We start from the raw sequence: 22,099 nt of genomic DNA, 5'->3' as shown, positions 1-22,099 counted from the left end.
GTTGCACCGGTTTTCAATGGCACATGACAACTGATTTCACTCAGCTGGCTCTTGCAGCTTGTTCAGCTGTGTGTAAAGTTTCAAGTCCTTTAAAGAACAGGCAGCACTAAGCCACACACACTACACTGCTGCTGGTGATCTGACTGAGATACAGATTATCAAGCATTTGATGAGGTGCTACTTAAAGATCTTTAAAAAAAATAAAAGCTCATGACGCAGGAGATAACATTGGGGTAAATAGAAGACTGGCTGGCTAACAGGAAACAGTATGCATAAATGGGTCTTCTGATTATCAAGAGGTAACAAGTGGTGTGCCACAGGGACTGGTGCTGGGGACTCAACTTTTTACAATGCGAATGACTCAGATGAAGGCACTGAAGGTATGGCTGCTAAGTTGTCTGACAACACAAAGGTAGAAAAGTAATTTGCAAAGAGAAAATAAGGAGACTTTGTAAAGAGATAGAGATGGGTTGTGAGTGGGCAAAGATCTGGCAAATAGAGCTTAAATTGGAAAATGTGAAATTCCCCATTTTGGCAGAAAAATTAAAAAAACATTATATAGATGGTGAGAGACTGTAGCAGGATCTTGGTGTGCTAGCACATAATTTGTGGAATACTGTTGTATGCCTGTACAGCAAGTAACTAGGAAAGCCAACAGACGGTTATTGTTTATTGCTAAAGGGGAAATGAATGCAAAAATAGGGGAGTTACGCTTCTGTTACATGCTTCAGGGCATTGGTGAGCTCATAGCTGAAGTAATAAGGATGTAAGTGTGTTGCAAACAGTGAGAGGTTTACAATAACTAATAGCTGGAATGGGCTGGTTATCTAATCTGGACGGTTGGACTTCCATCTTCAGAAGAGTGAGAGGGGACTTGACTGACACTCACAAGACAGTGAGGGCTCCTCACAGAATGGGTGTGGAGAGGATGTTTCCACTTGTTGGAGAATCTAGAGGAGTGTAAGGGGCAGTGTTTGCCGGCTGCTGCGAGGCAGAGGTGGCGGTCTGGCAGGTGGGTGCAGGGGATTTTGCTGGTACTTGGAAAGGCTGTGGGAGTGCCGGGGGCTGTGTTTGCCGGCTGCCAACCAAGAGGAGTCCGAACAGTACCCGGACGGGCTGCCTAGGGCCGCCGGGGGGCCAAGAAATGGGCTCGTGAAATCAACCGCTGAAGTCCTGTGGCAGGAGCAACTCCTTATCCAGGACAATTCACTAACCGGAGCAACTTGTTGACCTGGACAACTCATAAACAGCAGTAACTCGTTAACCAGGACAATTCATTAACCACAGCAACTTGTGGTCACTATTTAAGACAGAGGTGAAGGGAACTTTTTTCTCTCTCAGAAGATCAGGAGTCTTTGGGACTCTTTTCCTCATAGGGCAGTGGAAGCAGCATCATTGAATATATTTGAGGCAGAGACAGACACACTCCTTCATCACCTAAATGGTTGCAATGGGAATGCGGATTTGAGGTTACAATCAGATGGTATACAAAGATGGAGGAGGTTTAAGGAGCCGAGTGGCCCACTCCTACTCCTACTATGTATGTTTACATATTTGTAACAATCTGTCTTGAATAGACTCGGTGATTGAGCCTCCACAGCCCTTCTGGGTGGAGAATTCCAAAGATTCCAAGTCTCTGGGTACTGACATTTCTTCTCACCTCAGTCCTGAATGCTCGACTCCTTATTTTGAGATTGTAGCCTGGTTCACTCAGAACCACTCAGGGCAAAATCAAAGTTTCAGTACTAGCACCCAAAACGTGGGAGCTACATGGTTTCATTTCCAGACTCAGGGTTCTGAAGGGGAGCTCAAGCCACTGGAAGAGTGACCACTATCGCAGCCTGCACTTTGGAGAGCTGCAAGCTGTCAAATCCCCACCCTGGCTCAGCCCCAACTTCAGTTCCTGAGGAAAAGTAGACAAAGTCCCTTAGGGTTAGGCACGGAACATCAGTGACATCCGCAAGAGTGCAATGATCAGCAAACTGTGAGGCATGGCATAGATCATCCTGGAATAATCTGAAGACTGGGAAGCTGAAAATGACCAAGAGAAGCAGAATAGTCCAGATGTGGTGCACACCCATAGGCCTATCCACAGAAGATCAGACTTCTCTGGTAACTGCTTTTGGTGAACCTTAGCTACCAAAAACACTCCCCTCACAAAAGTCAAGTCAGGAATGTGAATCCCTGTTTGGGGACACAGACGTGCTCACGTTCACAGACTGTGTCTCTTTCCTGCCTGCAATACCTCCAACACCTGCCCTGCAGCTTCAAGTCATCCAGCAGAACAAACAGGACCATCGTGCTAGCACCCGCTGTAAGGTTGTTCCAAGTATTTAAATAGCAATGTGGCTGAGTGGCCAATTGGAGCAGAAGTCAGGCTGAGCAGTAGCCTCCTAAGATTTCCAGATTCACCAATGTGGTTCACAATTATCTGTCTTCTTAGTTCAGGGGCACTTAGGGATTGACTTGCCAAAAAGTCACTGGCAAGTCCATCCCTAAATGCCCCTCAGCTAAGAAGACAGGTAATAGTGAACCACACTGGTGCATCTGGAATTGCATATAACCAGATCCAGAGGAAGGATGGCAGATTTACTTCTCAAGAGGAAAGATTGGATTTCTCAAGAGGAAACCAGTTGGATTTTACAATACTGTAGTTCAATGGTCACTAATTCTGGTTTTATTTTATTCCAACTGTATTTAGTTACTTGAATTCAAACTTCCCAGCTGCTGTGGTGATGGAGCTCTTGCCTCTAGTTCAAAGGCCCAGGCCTCCAGGGCTGGGCTAACACTATGCTACACTGCCCATAAAAATGTCACATAACTACCGAGAACCGTACAAAGCAAAGAGCTTTGCTCAGAGCTCAGAACTTCTCTGATGAAAGATCATCAGTCTGAAATTCTAAGCCTGCTTCTTTATATGCAGAGTGAGGAACAAACTGCTGGAGTAACTCAGCAGGTCAGGCAGCATCTGTGCAGGGAAAGGAATGGTTGATGTTTTCTGTTGAGACCCTGCATCAGTACTGAGAGCGTAGAGGGGGGATGGCAGGTGTAAAGGGGAGAGGGGGAGGGGTGAGGCAGGGGCTGGCAGGTGATAGGTGGAGTGAGGGAGGATGGGCGGATGGAGCCAGGTGGGGGAGGGGGAGGGGGAGGGGAGCGGAGTGGAGTAGATAAGTGGAGGCACTAGAGGTGCAGGTACTGTACTCTGTTGAGTGAGGAAGGTGATGAGTTGAACCAGATAAGGGAGGAATGAGGAGCAGATGGAACAGGCTCCACCTAGGTCCACCCTATAGTCTACTCAGACGCAGCCTCACCCCTCCCCTTTACACTGGCTATCCCCCCTCTATGCTGTCAGTCCCAACACAGGGTCTCAACCTGAAATGTCGGCCGCTTCTTTCCCTCCACAGATGCAGATATTTCTGGGGGATCGTCCAGTGAAGCTATATGGGTAGTATTTAGAAATAAGACGGGGTTGATCACTTTGATGGGATTGTACTATAGGCCTCCAAATGTTCAGGGGGAATTAGAGGAGCAAATATGCAGGGAGATTGCAGATAACTGTGAGGATGATAGGGTTGTAATGGCAGGTGATTTTAACTTCCCTAATATTGACTGGGACTGCCATAGTGCCGGGGGACAAAATCTGTGAAGCGTGTTCAGGAAAATTTCCTCATAGACAGCCTCACTAGAGAGGAGGCAACACTTGACCTCCTATTGGGAAATGAGGCAAGTGTCAGTGGGAGAGCCCTTTGGGACCAGTGACCATAATTCTATTAGTTTTAAAATAGTTATGAAAAAAGATCAGGTTGGTCCACACGTTAAAGTCCTAAATTTGGGGCAAAGCTGATCTTGATGGCACCAAACAGGAAATTGCAAAGATTGATTGGGAGGGACTGTTTGCAGGTAAAGGGATGTCTAGCAAGTGGGAGGCTTTTAAAAGTGTGATAGGGAGTTTTCAGGGCCAGCATGTTCCTGTTGGAGTGAAGGGGAAGGCTGGCAGGATCAGGGAACCCTGGGTGATGAGGGATATTGAGGTTCTGGTCAGAAGAAGAAGGAGGCATGTGTCAGGTATCAAATGAATCCCTTGAGGAATATAAGGGATGTAGGAATACACTGAAGAAGGAAATCAGGAGGGCAAAGAGTGAACATGAGAAAGCTTGGGCAGATGAGGGAGAGGAGAATCCTAAGAGATTCTCTGTATATTAAGAGCAACAGGGTAACTAGGGAGAGAACAGGTCCCTTAAAGGTCTTCTATGTGTGAGGTCACGGGAGATGGGAAAGGTCTTAAATAAATATTTCCCATCTGTATTTACCATGGAGAAGATCATGGAAGCTGGAAAATTCAGGGAAGAGGATAGTGATGTCCTGAAACATATCCACATTACAAAAGAGGAGAGCTGACGGTCTTAAAGCACAAAAAGCTGGAGCAATCCCTGGGGCCTGACCATGTGTATTCATAGCTATCTACACAAACAGCAGTGAGATAAATGGCTCGAACATCGGTGTTGTGAATTGGGGGATAAATATTAGTCACATCATCCAGAAGAATTTCTCTGCTCTTGTATGAATTGTGCTATGGTTTTGTTTTTCCAGTCAGATTGGGCTTGAATTTCAGTTTATTCAAAAGTTAGTTCTCACCAGTGCAATATTTCTTTAATACTAAACTGGGGTATCAACCTAAAGTGGGTTGAACCTACAAAGTTCTGACCCTGAGAGAAGAACTACCAGCTGAGCTTTGTTAACAATGGTGGCAGGGGCTCAGCTTCTCATTAGTAAAGCTAATACTTAGCATCCATTTCTCATTGCCCTTGAGAAGACAGTAGTGATCACGAACTGGAACTACAATTATAACACAGTGAAAGTACTTCAACAGTGTTATTGGGTCAGGTTGGTAAATGGTTCGTTTAGATTTGGCTGATATCTGTGAATAGGACATTATACATAGACAATTTTCCACATTGTCAAACAGATCTCTGTGTGCTCATTATACAGGAATTTGGACAACTAATTCTGGAGCACAGCTGGGATATTATCAGGTTTTTGGTCCCACGTGATAAAGAAACGGCAATATACCTTTACCAGATTTACCAGGATGCTGCCTGGATTGGAGAGCATGTCTTATGAGGATAGGTTGAGCGAGCTCGGGCTTTTCTCTTTGGAGAGAAGGAGGATGAGAGGCGACGTGATGGAGGTGTACAAGATGATAAGAGGCATAGATCGAGTGGACATTCAGAGACTTTTTCCCAGGGCAAAAGTGGCTGTCCAAAGGGCCTGTACTGTGCTGTAATGTTCTATGTTTTATAATATACTTCCCATTTACTCCAGTGCATCTTGCAGATAGTACTACAGTGTGGGGGAGGACATGAATCATTAAGGTAATCAAGAAGGCTACTACATTGAGTCAAGCTGAGTGTTGTTTGGGCTGCACTCATCCAGACCAGTGGGGAGTGTTCCATTATAACCCGCACCTTATAGATAATGGAAAGGTTCTGTAGAGTCAGGAGGTGAGTCACTCATCACAGCCTTTGACTAACTCCTGCAGAAAAGTTGGAAGTGAACATTGGCCAGCACTTGTATGGTGCAACCAGTCCACATCTGAATGTTGACTGGGTCTGGAGATCTGCAGACATCGACCGTTTTGTGATCCAAGTTATTGAAAGTGCAGCCATACACCCTCACTTCCTGGGACTGAGGTGATTGATTTCCAATAACCACAAACACAACCTGTGTGCAAGTATGAGTCCAACCACTGGATTGTTTTCCTTTGATCTCATTGGCGTCAGTTTTATCAGAGGTTCTCGAATGTAAAGAGCAGCCACTGTCACCTTATCTCTGGAATTCAGCTCTGTGGTACCAACTTGAGCCAAGATTATAATGAAGTGTGTGTCAAATGGTCCTGGTGGAACCCAAACTTAAGCCATGTGCCGGTTACTGGTGAGTGAGTACCACTTGGCTGTATTGTGGACAATGTTCCCGTCACACTGTTGACAGTAAACTACTAAGTTTAAACCTGGAAGTTATTGGAAAAAAAAATCTGAGGGACAGGATTAATCAGCACGTGGAAAGGCAGAGATTAATCAGAGATAGCCAGTATGGATCAGTGAAGGGCAGATCTTGTCTAACCAATCTGAATAAATTTTTTGAGGCGGTAACAAAGTGTATTAGCCAGGACAGTGAAGTAAATATAATTTACACAGATGTTAGTAAGGCTTTGTCAAGGTCCCAGGTGGGAGTCTGGTCCAAAAGGTTAGAGTCCAAGGGATCCAGGGCAAGTTGGCAAATTGGATCCAAAATTGGTTTGGTGATAGGAGACAGAGGGTGATGGTGGTGGGTTGTTTTTGTGATTTGATGCCTGTGACTAGTGGTGTTCCATAGGGATCAGTGCAGGGACCCTTGCTGTTTATAACATAAGTGAATGGTTTGAATGTGGATGTAGGTGGCATGATCAACATGGTGGTGTTGTTGACAGTGTGAAGGGTAGCTTTAGGCTACGAGGTTGTTGATGTGTTGGTGAAATGTGCTGAGAAACAGCAGGTAGAGGTTAATCCTGACAAACGTGAGAAGATGCATTTTGCGAGTAGTACTGAGGCTAAGACATACACCGTGAATGGTAAGGTCCTTGGGAATGCTGAGGAACAGAGCAACCTTGGTGTGCAAGTCCAAGGATCCTTGAAGGTAGCAGGCAGCACAGGTAGGTAACATGGTTAGGAAGGCATATGAGATACAGGAGACACACCCCAGATGTGGGCATTGAATACAAGAACAGAAAGGTAATGTTCCAACTTTGTAAAACATCGGTCAGACCTCAGCTGGAGTACTGTTTGCAGATCTGGTCACCACGCGATAAGGATTTAGATGTGCTGGAGAGGGTGCAGAAGAGATTCATCAGGATGTTGCCCGGGATTCAGCGTTTTAGCTATGAGGAGAGACTGGAGAGATTAGGTCTGTGTTACGTGGACAGAGGAGATTAAGAGGAAACATGATTGAAGTATATAAAATTATGAGGGATATATTGTTTATTGTCTATTGTTTATTGAGTACAGGTCCAGCTTCAATGCTATACTTCCAAGCAAATTCATCTCCAAACTCCTAGACCCGGGACTCAACACGTCCCTCTGCAACGGGATTATTGACTTCCCGACCAACAGACCGCGATCAGTAAGGATGGGCAGCAACACCTCCAGCGTGATTATCCTCAACACTGGTGCCCCACAAAGCTGTGTCCTCAGCCCTCTACTATACTCCATAGACACTCACAACTGCATGGCCAGATTCTGCTCTAACTCCATCTATAAGTTTGCAGATGATACCACCATAGTGGGCCAAATCTCAAATAACAATGAGTCGGAGTACAGGAAGGGGATGACGAGCCTAGTGTCATGGTGTCATGACAACAACCTTTCCGCCAATGTCAGCAAAACAAAAGAGCTGGTCATTGACGTCAGGAAGGGGGGTGGTGCACATGCACCTGTCTACATCAATGGTGCTGAGGTCGAGAGAGTTGAGAGCTTCAAGTTCCTAGGGGAGAACATCACCAATAACCTGTTCTGGTCCAACCACATTGACACCATGGCCAGAAAGCTTAGCAGCGCCTCTACTTCCTCAGGAGGCTAAAGAAATTTGGCATGTCCCCTTTGACCCTCACCAACTTTTATCGATGCACCATAGAAAGCATCCTATCTGGATGCATCATGGCTTGGTACGGCAACAGCTCGGCCTGGGACTGCAAGAAACTGCAGAGAGTTGTGGACACAGCTCAGCACATCCTGGAAACCAGCCTCCCCTCCATAGACTCTGTCTACACTTCTCGCTGCCTTGGAAAAGCAGCCAACATAATCAAAGACCCCACCCACCCGGGTCATTCTCTCTTTTCCCCCCTTCCATCGGGCAGAAGATACAAAGGCCTGAAAGCATGTACCACCAGGCTCAAAGACAGCTTCTATCCCACTGTTGTAAGACTATTGAACAGATCCCCAGTATAAGATGGACTCTTGACCTCACAATCTATCTCGTTATGACCTTGCACCTTATCGTGTACCTGCACTGCACTTTCTCTATAGCAGTGACACTTTATTCTGCATTCTGTTATTGTTTTATCATGTACTACCTCAATGCATTGTGTAATGATTTGATCTGTGTGATGTTTTTCACTATACCTCAGTACAAGTGACAATAATAAACCAATTCCAATTCCAATTCATTCTGTATTGTTATTGTTCTCCCTTATACTACCTCAATGCACTGATGTGATGAAATGATCTGTATGGATGGCATGCAAAACAACTTTTTCACTAAAGCTCAGTACACGTGACAATAATAAACCAATTTTCCAATTTATCGATAGGGTAGATGGCAGGAATCTTCTCCTCTTATCAAAGGTGAATAAAAGTAGAGGACATAGATTTAGGGCAAGGGTAGGAGATTGAGAGAGGATCTGAGGAGGACTGTTATCACCCAGACTGTAGCGAGAAACTGGAATGCACTGCTGAGAGAGTGGTGGAAGCAGAGTCATTGACAACATTTAAGACGTGTCTAGACAAGCACTAGAACTGCTTAGGCAGAGAAGGCTACAGGCAAGGTGCTGGAAGGTGGGATTAATACACATGGGTGGCCATGTACGTACATGGGTCAGTATGGACATGGTGGGGTGAATGGCCTGTTTCCATGCTGTATGACTTTATGACTCTATCTTCTGGCTGAAGAGGGTTGCAAGTCCTTCAGTCTTGGTCTGTGCACGCACAAGTGATTGTTTAATTAGGCACCTTTATTAACAACTGATTGTAACAGGACTGCAGAGTTTTGACTAAATCTTTGGCAAGGAGTTGTTAAGACCTATCTAAGCTTTAGCTAGCACATATTGCAGCTGGAGTCTTTTTGTGATACTTCTAGTGGTCCTGGGTGTTAAAAATTGAATTTGTGATTAAAAAAAAGCCCTGCGACTTACCTGTCCCATCAGGAAATTTCTGAATGAAGGTGGGTAGCATTTTAACTGTGGCAGTGCTGTGGGTCTCTTTTTTCAGTCCTTGTTCCATTTCACTCCTCATCATTTTCATTACCTTCAGCAGTTGTTCCCGGGTGAGCTTCAATGGTGCCAGTGTCTTCTCCTGGTATTTACGTTGATGCACTAGCCTGTAGGCTACTGCAGTCACCATGGCAGCACCCTTCCCTGTGCCAGTCTCAACCAGAATGAAACGTACATCACACTCAGGAGCCAACCGTCTAACCATTCTGTGCAGGTTTTTTGAGTACCTATTGCAGAACGTCACAGTGTTACTTCCCACAGAGTGACCTTAAGGAAGCAAATACATTGCTCAATGAATCAGTGAAACCAAGCTACACATGACACAATATCATCCATCTTGTCCTAGACACCTGCTGCTTGCAGTATGGTTGGGAGATGAACACATTAGTCAGGTAGGAAACTACAACAGGTTATGTCACAGCATTTGTTCGGCTACAAGTGTGGTCAATCGCGGGAAACCATACCCCGAGGAAGAGATGATACTCTAGGGATGAAACAGTGCTCCAATAAGGTAAACCTATCTCAAGAATGGAACAGTGTACTTAGGGAGAGTGCAGTACTCCAAGGAGAGAACTGTAAGCCAAAGAAGGAATTGTAATCCAAGACAGAGGATACCGCAGGGAAGGGAACTGATTCCCACAGAGGGAAAACTTTCCCAGCAGAAATATCTGTTGGGACGTTATATCCAATAGGAGTTGGGACATTATGTTGCAGTTGTATAAGTCGTTGGTGAGGTTGCGCTTGGAGTACTGTGTACAGTTTTGGTCACCCTGTTATAGGAAAGATGGGGTTAAACTGGAAAGAGTGCAGGGAAGATTTACGAGGATGTTGCCAGGACTCGAGGGCCTGAGTTATAGGGAGAGGTTGGCCAGGCTAGGTCTTTATTCCTTGGAGCATAGGAGAATGAGGGCAACCTTAATAGAAATGTTTAAAATTATGAGAGGCATAGATAAGGTCGACGGTAATAGTCTTTACCCCAGGGTAGGGGAGTCCAAAACTCGGGGGCATAGATTTAGGGTGAGAAGGGAAAGATTTAGAAAGCACCTGAGGGGCAACTTTTTCACAGAGGGTGGTGAGTATATGGAATGAGCTGCCAGAGGAAGTGGTTGAGGCAGGTACAATAGTATCATTTAAGAAGCCCTTGGATAGGTACATGGAGGGGTGGGGCTTGGAGGAATATGGGCCAAATGCAGGAAATTGGGACTAGCTGGGTGGGCATGGACTGGTTGTGCCAAAGGCCCTGTATCTGTACTGTTTTGCTCTATGACTCTAAGTAACAGAGAAGGTAACAGTATCCCAGGCAGGAGACAAAAGCCAGGTACAAAGTGATAAAACTGCACCCAGAGGAGGGAGACACATTGGGGGTGAGGGGAAGAGGAAGGAGGTTGTCCTGGAGCAGTAACTGGCCCAAGTTAGTGCCCTTCATTGCTAAGGTTAAGGACACTTTGGGGAGTGGACCATATTCGGGTGTGGAACGGTACCATACCACCTGCAGGTAACGATCAACGAGGTGGAACCATACCCTGGAGGGGGAGGGCACCATACACTGTACCCAGGACAAAAATGATACACCAGGAATAGGAGCTTTTCCCAAAGGATAGGTACCACATGCCAACAAGAGTCACCACCCTGCAAAAGGTTAATTGGTTCGGGAAAGAGAACTTACTTGGAACTGATACATGGAATCGGAAGTAAACTTACTGGGGCACGGTTCTGTACACCGTCCCATCAATGCCCACGGTTGTTCTGAGTCGCTTCACCTTCTTATTTCTTTTCAAACGGATCAAAATGGTAGCCAGTGTGGCTGCACAAAGACTGACCGAACGAGACAATACAATCGTGCAAATGTGTTGCACAGCCAGGCAGTCTTCTTCAGAAGGGTTAAGATCCAGATCTGTCAGTATCTGCATGGCATTCTCCAACCCAGATTTATGGCTAAAAGGTGACACAAAAATATGAAATGTCACATCCACTATCTGTAACAGCATGAACTATATCTATGCATGGAACAAACTCCAAAAGAGTCAGTGACTCCTACTTGCCCAGTTCAGTACACACCTGTACGGATGACATTTCCACTTCCCCAAACCCTGTTGTTTGGGAACAGTTGAAATAAGTAAAACAGATGTGGGCATGAACTCAATGCACAAACAAATACTGCTGATTAATTATTTTTCCACACTGTTGGACAGCAATACTAACTGCTCCAAAAGATGAGTGTGTAGATGTTCCATGTTTGCAATTGAGTGTGCATCTTATCTACATAGCAGAGCTAGAATCAGAATCGGGTTTATTATCGCTAACATTATGTCGTGAAATTTGTTGCTTTATGGCAGCAGTACATAAAGACATAAAAATTGCTATAGGTTATAAAAATAAATAGTGCAAAAGAGGAATAATGAGGTAGTGTTCATGGGTTCATGGACCGTTCAGAAATCTGATGGTGGAGGGAAAGAAGCTGTTCCTGAAACATTGAGAATGGGTCTTCAGGCTCCTGTACCTGCTCCTCGATGGTGTAATTTATTCCGTAAACACTGTTAAATAAATTACAGCATTCAGTGCCTCCTCTCAGTCTTCATGTGGGTAATGTTGATTTACTGCTGTATGCTCCACAACACCTGTTCAGTTCCATTGTCTCTCTTCAGGATATACAATGTTCTTAGTCAAGAGATCAGATACCCAGTTTCCTGTGTTTCAGTAGGTGACCACTATGTATATGCCTAGCCATCCATACTATGTTGTTAGATATTCCTGGGATTGGTTACATTGGAAGGCTGCAATGCTTTTCCTTCTCTCTTTCCCCAAGGTGATGGACACTTAACGGTTGCTTGCACAGCTGAGTGACTTACTAGGGTAATTCAGAACCAACCGCATCCTTTATTTATGCATCCACAGGCTTTTCTGAAAGTGCCAGCAACTTTTATCCATCCCTAAGTGGCCTTATGAAGGTGGGAGCCCTTGATATTCTTGAACCACCATGGTTCTTCTCAGTGTTGTTGACTTCCAGGATTAGGTTGGGTGATGGAGAAGGAATGGCGATGTATTTCCAAGTCAAGAAGATGTGTGAGCTTCAGGGGAACCTGTAATTGGTGACATATTATGCATCTTCTGATCTTGCTCTTCTCACTGGTAGAGGTCATGGGTTTAGGAGGTGCAGTAATGATGCCTTACTGAGTTGCCATAGTACATTTTACAGCTGGTATACTTCTTCTCAGACAGTGCCTCAGAGTCGAGGATGACTTGTTGGCACTCCTGTTCTGTGGGTTGTGAGCTGCTTGAGGAAGCCGATGTGGGAACCCTGAATTCTGCCACAGGTGGGGCGGGAGGTGCTTGACAAAATGGATGGGTAGGTCGTTTGTGAGAAGGTACCTATTTTCTACCACTTATAAGCTGCAGTTCTCTGTGTTATAGGAAGGATGTGATTAAGCTAGAGAGGGTGCAGAAAGGATTCACAAGGATGTTGCTGGGACTGTAGGACTTGAGTTAGAAAGAGGGACTGGATAGGCTGCAACTGTTTTCCCTGGAGTAAAGGAGGCTGAGGCGTGACCTTGTTTAAAAAAATCATGAGGAGCATAGATAGTGTAGGGGAGTCTAAAACTAGTGGACATAGGGTTAAGGTGAGAGAGGAAAGATTTAAAGGGGACCTGAGTGACAAGTTTTTCATTCAGAGGGAGGTGGGTATATGGAACAAGCTACCAGAGGAAATGGTAGAGGTGGGTACAATTACGACATTTAAAAAGCATTTGGACAGTTACATGGATAAGAGAGGTTTAGAGTGAGATGGGCCAAGCGCAGGCAAATGGGACCAGCTCAGTTAGTCAACTTGATCAGCACAGATTAATTGGGCTCTCTGACTTCAGAGGGACCTTAGAGTCCAAGTCCATAGATCCTTGAAGGTGGCAGCACAGGTAGGTAAAGTGGTTGGGGAGACATACTGGATACTGTCCTTCATTAGTAGGGGCATTGAATACAGAATTAGAGAGGTTATACTCCGACTTTCTACAACCTTGGTGCAGCCTCATCTGCAGCCCTACCTGTATACTATAGGAAAGACATGATGGTGCTGGAGAGGGTGCAGAGGAGATCCACCAGGGTGTTGCCTGGGATGGAGCCGTTCAGTTATGAGCGGAGGCTGAAGATGCTAGCTCTGTTCTCCAGAGTGGAAGAGGTTAAAAGAGGGCGTGATTGAGGTATATAAAATATTAAGGGTAGACTGCAGGAAATTTATCCCCATCACAGGTAGATAAAACCAGAGGATATAGATTTAGAGTAAGAGGGTAAGAGATTTAGAGGATTTGTGGGGTCTTTCTTCACTCAGAGAGTGGTAAGTACCTGGAATGCAGTGCCTGAGAGAGTGCTTGAGGCTGGGTTGCTGAGAGTACTTAAAAAGTGTCCAGATGAACATTTGATTCACTTCAGCACGAAGGCTACGGGCCAAGTGCTGGGAGAAGGGATTAATGCAGAAGGGTGCCCACTGTTCGGCATGGACAAGGTGGGCCAAATGGCCCGTTTGCATGCCGTACGATTCTATGACTCTGTGAATCTCCGACCAGCGCAGAGTGGATTCACGAGATTTATTCCCGTGAAGAGAGGCTAAGGAAGCGCAACCTACACCCACAGGACTTGCAAAGTTTGGGAGATGATCTCACGAGGTTTGTAATTTTCCAAGGTGGGGGGTGGGGGGGGGGGGCTGACAGAATGGATGTCAAGTGGCTGTCGTCTTACTGTAAAAAGTCTAAAAATGTGGTCACAATGTCAGAATTAGGCTTTGATAATCTCAGCCACTTAAAGGTATTTTTAAGCAGACGGAGAGGTCTGTAAATCTATGGAATTCTACACCTATGTGCACAGTGGCTGTGTAATCATAGATTTTTGGGCACCGGGGGGAACGAATGGGAAAGTTGATGAAGGATAAAATTAGCATTATCTCAGTGAAATGTGAAGCGGGATCGTGGGTCCCGTGGCCTTCTCCTGCTTCTGCTTTCTATGACCTTATATACTGTGATGTGGGAGTCTGGAACAAAGATTGTAAGGTACCTTCCTGTGAGTACATTAGGTTGTTGTTTGACCAGTCTGTGAGACAGCTCCCCCCATTTAGTTCCAGACATTCATGAGGATGATTTTACAAGATTGACAGGGCTGGACAGTGACCTTCTGCATTCAAATCCCACACAAGTCTTATCAGTATTTTTTTAAACATTGCTCTTTGACTTGCTACATGATTTTAGAGAGCAGTTAAGAGTTGATCGCACTTGGTGTCTGAGGTCACAAGTAGGCGCAGCTGGGTAAGGGTGGCAGATTCCCCTCCCCAAAGGAACCTGACAGGTTTGTTATAACAGTCCCGTCGTTTCATGTTCACCATATCTTTTGACAAATTTTCCAGTTTATTTAATTAATTAATTGAAAGTGTCTCAGCTGCTTTGCTAATATTTGAATTCATGTCCTGGGATTGTTAGTTCAGGCCTCTGGATTACTGGTCCAGTAACTTCACAACTCTGACCTTTGTTCAACTCTGACCTTGAAATCTGCAACCCCCTCCCAACCCCCCATCCCCACCCACCTCCACTCCCCCTCTCCCGCACCTCCCACCCTCTCCCACTTCTGCCCTCCAGTGTCAAATTCTTACTTCATGATGGCAGACACATGTTGAATGCCAAATGATCTCTCAGTGAGGAGTTTCAATGAAGTGTTGCCTTTGAACAGCATACCGTTTTGAGCTATTTTGACCAGGATGAGTCTTACTATTTCTCCCAGGTACATTGCAGAAATCATTTTCTCAAACCTGAATAACCACAAGAAAACAAGGTTTTAAGAAGGATTCATACCAAGTGATCTTTCTGAACAATCTTTCCCTCCTCTTGTCAGTTTATAAGCCATACACATATGCACATAAAGCAATAGGTGCCAGGAGTCCAATGGGAAGCAACCAGTTATTCTTCACACATAAAATGGGGCAATGAGGACTGATTGCTCCAATAAAGATCAATCAAATACGTGCCTTTTTGCACCCAATATGCTCACACACCTTGACTGAGGACTTGGGCAGCCAACTGCAGTGCTGAGAAGTGCACAATTAACAACAGCAGTTTGAGCCTGTGAAGGGCACACCAAAGCTCAGCAAGGCAGCTACTAACCATGTTGTTAATTGGCCAAGTGGTATTCATGGGATCTAGTTTCCTGAGTGACTGGTTCTGAATGAAGCCATGCAGTTACCTCCAAGGGCAAAGGTGCTCATTGGCTGCTTATTATCCACCACTAGTGCCACTTAATATAAACGTTTAAGAAGCCCCAGCAGAGCAGTGGCTGAAGTGAGTACCCTAATAATGTTCAAGTACAACTCCACATATCTTGGTGGACAAGACAAAGAGGAGAGGTTCTCCAGGAGCAGGAAGCCCTTTAGGTCTACACTGCAGCAGCCTAGGGAGGAGTGTGCACTCAAGGTGAACAAAGTGAAGAACCTTTGCCCAGCTACATGGAAAGACACTCACTAATTGACTTCCTTTGCTTTTGCAAAAGAAGTTGGCGTGGCAACAGCAGACCAGCAAGTAGCCAACCAGTGTGTGTAGGCTTAGGGATCTGGAGCCATGAGAGATGCAAATTATTTGTACCTGTGACTTAAGTTGGGAAGGTGCTGTGGGTGATATGTGTGCACATCTCACTTCTTGCTCTGCCCCTGGACTCGCTGTTGAGTGAGGCGTTGGACACACTCTGTATCTGATTCTTCAGCTTCATGTCTCACACAGCTGGCACAGCCCCATTCACTTGAAAGGAGCCACCAACCTTCATTAAAATGGTAAATTAAGGGAAGTTTATCGTTCTTTATTTCAATAGATCCTGCAGAAGAAGGCTGATGGGTGTGTAGGTCAAGATGCCTAGACATTGGCAGGTCGAGCTGAAAAACTACCTAAGTTGTCTAGATGACACGACTGCTTTCTGACCCATCTAAGAGGGGGAGATGATCTGCCTGGAGAGGTGCCTGGAGGCAGATGAACAAGGCGAGTAGAGAGAAGCAAAAAAAAACACATGTTGGCACCGTGAGATGCAGAACACAGCAGATGCTGGGAATCTGAAATAAATGAGAATGCTGGACATGCTCGGCAGATCAGGCAGCATCTGTGGAGAGAGGACAACAGAGCTGATGTTGCAGCTGGGTGACCTTGTATCAGAAATGGACAATTCAGGCCCAAACAGGAAAGGCTGGTTATCTGAAATAGCTAGATTCAGTATTGAGTCCCAAGGCATAGAAGGCTATGGACCAAGTGCTGATTAAAGGGATTAGTACAGACGGGTGTTGATGGTCAGCAAGGACATCCAACAACTCTGTTAACTCCATTCACTTTCTTCAAATCAAAGGTGTCTCTATGTGAACTTGCAAAAGCCCAATCCGTGCCTGTCTCCTTGTGGGTTGCTTGGAGCAGTTCTTGTCTCAGTCCTCCTCAGTTAATCCTCCCTGCCCCACCTGCTTTTCCAGTACATTAATGACTATAGCTCTTTCCTGCACTCATGCAGTACTCCAAAATTTGTACTCATAAGGTACTCAGAAATCTCACTGCTTTTAGTGTGAATTTCCAGCCCTGGTCTCACTTTCACATGGTCCATATCTGACCCTTTTTTGACTTCTCCATCTCAAGGGATCAACTTTTGATCATTCTGATCAGCAGTTAGACTGTAGTCAAAACACTCGCTCAGAGGCTGAATTGACCTCTGCATGTGGACTTTGCACCAGAGCAATCGGCAGTAAATCCCAGACCAGTTTTTCTATGCCTGGTGCAGAGATACTGAGGACAAATTTATAAAAATACATTAAATATTTGAACAAGGTAGCTTTTACATTAGACTCAGTGGATTCCACAATATCAATAAATTTAGCAAGATCTATAGTAGAATATCACCCTGCCATAAAAGCAGGTCACCAGAAGTCTTGAGCATTGCACAGTATTAGTAATGAACTTAGGTTTGAAATTCTTCTTTCCTCCAATTATTAAAGTAGTTAACTTATTTAAAAAAAATGGAACAGGTGCCTTTATTAAAATGACATTAAACACATTTTATAAGAAGGTTTGGCTCAGTGACAAAGCAGGCAGTGCTGCTGTCTCACAGCTTCAGCAACCTAGGTTACATCCTGACCCTCAGTGCTGTCTGTGTAGGGTTTGCATGTCCACCCTGTGACCACATGGGTTCCCCTTGGGTGCCCCTGTTTCCTCCCACATCCCAAAGGCTACTGCAAAATACCAGAGTGTAGGTGGTTGGAAGGAGAATTGTAATAAGTTGCGAGAGAATAGGTTACAGGGAAATGGGACTGATGGGAATGATCTGAGAAGTGGCATGGATTCAATGGGCTGAATGGCCTTCTGTGCCATAATAAATATGAGAATAGGAGAAAAATATTCATTTCTAATACCGTCTGGGCATTTTTTTCTGTTTTGGAAGAGAAAACTATATTGATTCTTGCAAAGTAATTTATAATCATATCATCTGACCAAATAAGCAGTAACATTGAGTTCAGGCAATGCTTAATGCAAATAAAGAATATGCATGCAAAGAGTAATCATGGAACTAATTATTGAATATTTATTTTTCTGGCCGTTCTTTCTAAGTTACATGGATACCGAAATAATAAGTATGTCAATTGAAGTTTAGACCTTTCCAACTTTGATTTTCTTTTCAAACTTTTTCTGGAGCTTTGTCTTTGCCAACGTTGAACTAGCAGGTGCAAGGACCCTGGGGAGACTACAAAGCCCACAGCAAGTGCTGAAGGACACAGGTGTGCTGCTGCACAGCACCAGTGCAACCCCGTCTGCCCTTTAAGCACATATCAGAACAAATCAGCAGTAGCAACAGACATCTTCACAAACCAAACATTTGGTTTAATTACTAACAGCTGAAAGTGCATCTCATCTCATTAGCAAGGCCTATTTAACTACTTTGCAATGGTACTGCTTTTCCTTCATTTAATGAGATATTCACTCTTTGAAATGCTCAATGTACAAAATGTGACATCTAACTTTGCATTAATCTACTCGCTGTACACATTGAACCATTTGTTTGAAATATATATAAACAGGCCAAAGAAAGTAACTTCCAAATGTCTGCAGGTGTCTCTCCAGAGAACCACAACTTGATTTTTGTCAAAAAGCTTTGAAAGCAGTGCTCATTGCCCTGTCTCAGAGCCCAGTTCATTATTCCCACAGGATTGCCAGACTAATTCTTCACATGAAGGGTGTAGTAGGTCTTCAGAATTCTCCACTTCACAAGGCAGTGGTTGCTTCATTGTGTATTCACAGCTGATATCATAAGATTTTTGGACAATATTGGAGTCAGAGGATGTGGGGTTCAGGCAGTAAAATGGATGAGGCACTGAATCAGCCAGCATCTTATTGAATAGCAGATTAGATTTGAGAGGTCTCGTGGCTTCTATTTCTTGTTGAGTGCTTCATCTCACTTTGTCTTGACCATTCTTCTTCCAATTCACATGGTTTTAAATCCTAGAAAATGTCCTCTATCCATTACTTATGCTGAGAATGGAGGAATATGGACATGTAGGCAGAAGGAACTAGTTTAGTAGGCTCTTAATTGCTAGTTCGGCAGAACATCATGGGCCGAAGGGCCTGTTCCTGTGCTGTACCATTCTATGTTCTATGTACTAACTTGCAACCACAGACATGGAAGTTCACAGATTCTCATAGCTACCTTGATTACACCCTTCCACCCTGCTTTCCTGTGAGGACTCCACCACTCTCCCAGCTTCTCCACCTGTGCCGCATCTGTTCTGATGACAAGACTTTGTACACCTGTGTTTCTGACACATCTCCCTTTTTATTTAAACATGGCTTCCCCTCCACCACAGTTGATAGGATTCTCAACCACATCTCCTCTCCTTCCCACACTTCTGCTTTCACCCTCTCCTCCTTGCCAGAGTGAGGTCAGGATTCTCCTTCTCCTCATCTTCCACTGATTTTCACCACCGTTAATGAGCGAGACTCATCTTCCCTTCCCCTCCCTTCCCCTTTCGACATTTCAGAGAGGCTCTTCCCTCAGTGACTCCTGGTTCATCTACACACACCACTTTCCCAGGCAACTGCAGCAGGTACAACACTAGCCCTTTACCTCATCTCTTCCTACCAGCCAGGAACCAAAGCAATCCTTTCAGGTGAAGCAACAATTCACTTGTATTGCTTTGGAAACTTAAAGAACAGCAGTCATCTTCTATCCAAGCACATTGCAGTCCTCAAGATTCAATACTCAGTTCAACAACTTCAGATAACCTGCCTTTCCTGTTGATGACAAAACTGCCTGTACTGATAGAATATCATCAACCTGTAACATGAACTCAGTCTCTCTGCCTCTGCGAATGCCACCTGATCTGCTAAGCAATTCCAATGTTTCCTTTTACCCCACAACTCCAGCAGCTGCTACGTTCAGCATCTCAGCCATAGCATGTTCTTTGTCTCTCTAATGCCCTCACACACCTGCCTCATGAGACAGATCTATTCCCTTTCATCGTCAGCATCAAAAGTAACTGCGTCACCTGGACAATCTTGGTCTCCATTATATTGCAGTCACTGCCTGGTGTTGTCTTCACTCCTCCACAACTTCAAAGGTGTTTGTTTTATAACGAGGCTCATCGACTTGAAATGTTAACTCTGTTGCTCCCTTCAAATATGCTCCCTGACCTGCTGAGAAATAAAGTCATACAGCACAGACACAGGCCCTTCAGCCCAGCTGGGCCAAGCTGACCAGGATACCCATCCAAGCTTGTCCTATTTGCCCACGTTTGGCCACATCCCTCTAAATCTTTGCTATCCACGTATTTATCCCAGTGCCTTTTGAATGTTATTAATGTACCTGCCTCGACCCCTTCCTCTGGCTGCTCATTCCATTTCACCCTCTGGATCAAAAGGTTGCCTCTCAGGTTCCTATTGACCCTCTCACCTTAAACCTATGCCCTCTAGTTCTTGATTCTCCAACCCTGGGGAAAAGACCGTGCGCATTCACCCCATCTATGCCCCTCATGATTTTATACACCCCTCTATCACCCCTCATTCTCCTATGGTCCAATGCTCAACCTCTCTCCATAACTCAGTCCCTCGACTCGATGATGTTGCTCAAGTCCCAGCAACAACATCAAAAATCTTCTCTGTGCTCTCTCCAGCTTAATGACATCTTTCCTATAGCAGGGTGACTCAAACTGAACACAACATTCCAAATGCAGCCTCACCAAGGTCTTGTACAACTGCAACAAAACATCCCAGCTCCTATACTCAATGCCCTGACTGATGAAGGCCAGAGTGCCAGAAGCCTTCTTCACCACCCTGTCTATCTGCACTGCCACTTTCAGGGAACCATGTACCTGAACAGTAAAGGTCCCTCTGTTCTACAACACTTGCCAGGGCCCTACCATTTCCCAGAACTTTCCCAAAATTTTCTGTTTATATTTCGGATTTCCAGCATCCGCAGTTATTTGCTTTTCAATTACGGGGAGAACTGCTTGGAAGCAAAACGACAAGCAAAGAAAGCACAAGAGAGTTTGGAATGATTAGTTTGCCTCTTTTATTCGTGAACTGTAATCAATCAGATTCAGAGATGTCAGCAGCGGAAGGGAGGTCAGATGGGAACTGTGGTGAAATGAGAAACTTCTTAGGAAATCTTTATCGATGCACCATTGAAAGCCAATCCAGATGCATCACAGCTTGGTATGGCAACTGCTTTGCCTGGGACTGCAAGAAACTGCAGAGTGTTGTGGACACAGTTCAGCACATCGCGGAAACCAGCCTCCCCTGCATGGACACTGTCTACGCTTTTCACTGCCTCAGTAAGGCAGCCAACATAATCAAAGTCCCCACCCACTCCGGACATTTTCTCTTCTCCCCCTCCCATTGGGCTGAAGATACAAAAGCCTGAAAGCACGTACCACCCGGCTCAAGAACAGCTTCTACTCCCACCGTTATAAGACTATTGAATAGTCCCCAGTACAATAAAATGAACTCTTGACCTCAAAATCTACCCTGTCGTGGCCATACACCTTATTGTCTACCTGCACTGCACTATCTCTGTAACTGTGGCACTTTATTCTTCATTTTGTTATTGTTTTCCCTTGTACTACCTCAATGCACTATTGTAATGAATTGATCTGTATGGATGGCATGCAAAACAAAGTTTCTCGCTGTACCTCAGTACATGTGACAATAATACACCAATTTACCAATTTTCCTATTTAAAATTTACCAACTTAACTATTTTTAAATTTAATTACTTGATCTAGAAACTTCTGATCAACAAATAATGATCATCCTTCAGAAACTAGTGAGCGGCTGTTTTCTTGGTTCCCTGTCTGGGTGAGGAACTCCTACAGTTCTGTTACGTTGAGAGTTACATTTTGTTTTAAACTCAATGGCAAAGGTAAAGTGCAGATATATTCTGAGAAGGGCATGAACCTTGGAGGTGATCATGACATTGCTACCATCTTCCTTCTTGGTGGTAGAGACCAAAGGCGTTCCAACTACCATTGTACACTTGGTAAGTTGCTGCTCTGAATTCTGCAGGAAGTACAGGCTTGTGCTGGTCATGGGCGGAGGAAATGTTTAGGCTTGTGGTTGAGATACCAGTAAGGCAGGCTACTTTGTCCTGGGTCGTCTCAAGTTTTCAGACAATTTCATTGCACACCAGTGTGTGCCACATAGACTGCTTCAAGGAGTTGGGAGGCAAGTTCTTCATCACAGTGCTCTTGAAATCTCAGTTATCCCTCAATGAACATCAACAAGAACGTTGTCCATGCTTTCCTGGATGCATGGACTATCTCACCACTCAGAGTTTATAATTGCACTCAGGCTTTTCCTCACAAAGAACAATATTATCGTGGATGAAATTATGAAGCAAACTCCAGGCAAAGATAGGCTTTTGGACTATAAGCATATTGGGACTTACTGGATAAGACAGGAAAGTGGAGTTGAAGCCAACAATCAGATTGGCCATGACCTTATTGAACGGCAGGAAAAGTTCAAGAGGGCGGAGGCCTATTGCTGTTCCTATATGTTGTGTTATGACATGGAACACAGAAAGCGCTTGCCAGAGCTGCCTCCT

At 44.8% G+C, this 22,099-nt stretch overlaps 1 protein-coding gene across 2 annotated transcripts in view; it reads right to left on the bottom strand.

Annotated features, from left to right (window-relative positions):
- Positions 1–22,099, bottom strand: part of LOC127576821 (hexokinase HKDC1-like) — an 88,078-nt gene that overhangs the window by 50,877 nt on the left and 15,102 nt on the right. For both annotated transcript variants that reach the window (XM_052027600.1, XM_052027601.1), the window contains 3 exons: positions 14,646–14,801; positions 10,721–10,954; positions 8,942–9,246 (listed from right to left, as the gene is read on the bottom strand). In XM_052027600.1, coding sequence (XP_051883560.1) covers positions 8,942–9,246; positions 10,721–10,954; positions 14,646–14,801 — 695 coding nt within the window. The remainder of the gene's footprint in view (positions 1–8,941; positions 9,247–10,720; positions 10,955–14,645; positions 14,802–22,099) is intronic.

The sequence above is a fragment of the Pristis pectinata genome, chromosome 12 (assembly GCF_009764475.1).
Source record: "Pristis pectinata isolate sPriPec2 chromosome 12, sPriPec2.1.pri, whole genome shotgun sequence".
Classification (NCBI taxonomy): domain Eukaryota; kingdom Metazoa; phylum Chordata; class Chondrichthyes; order Rhinopristiformes; family Pristidae; genus Pristis; species Pristis pectinata.
Note: the sequence above shows the minus strand (reverse complement) of the source record. Positions and strands in the feature narration are given on the sequence as shown.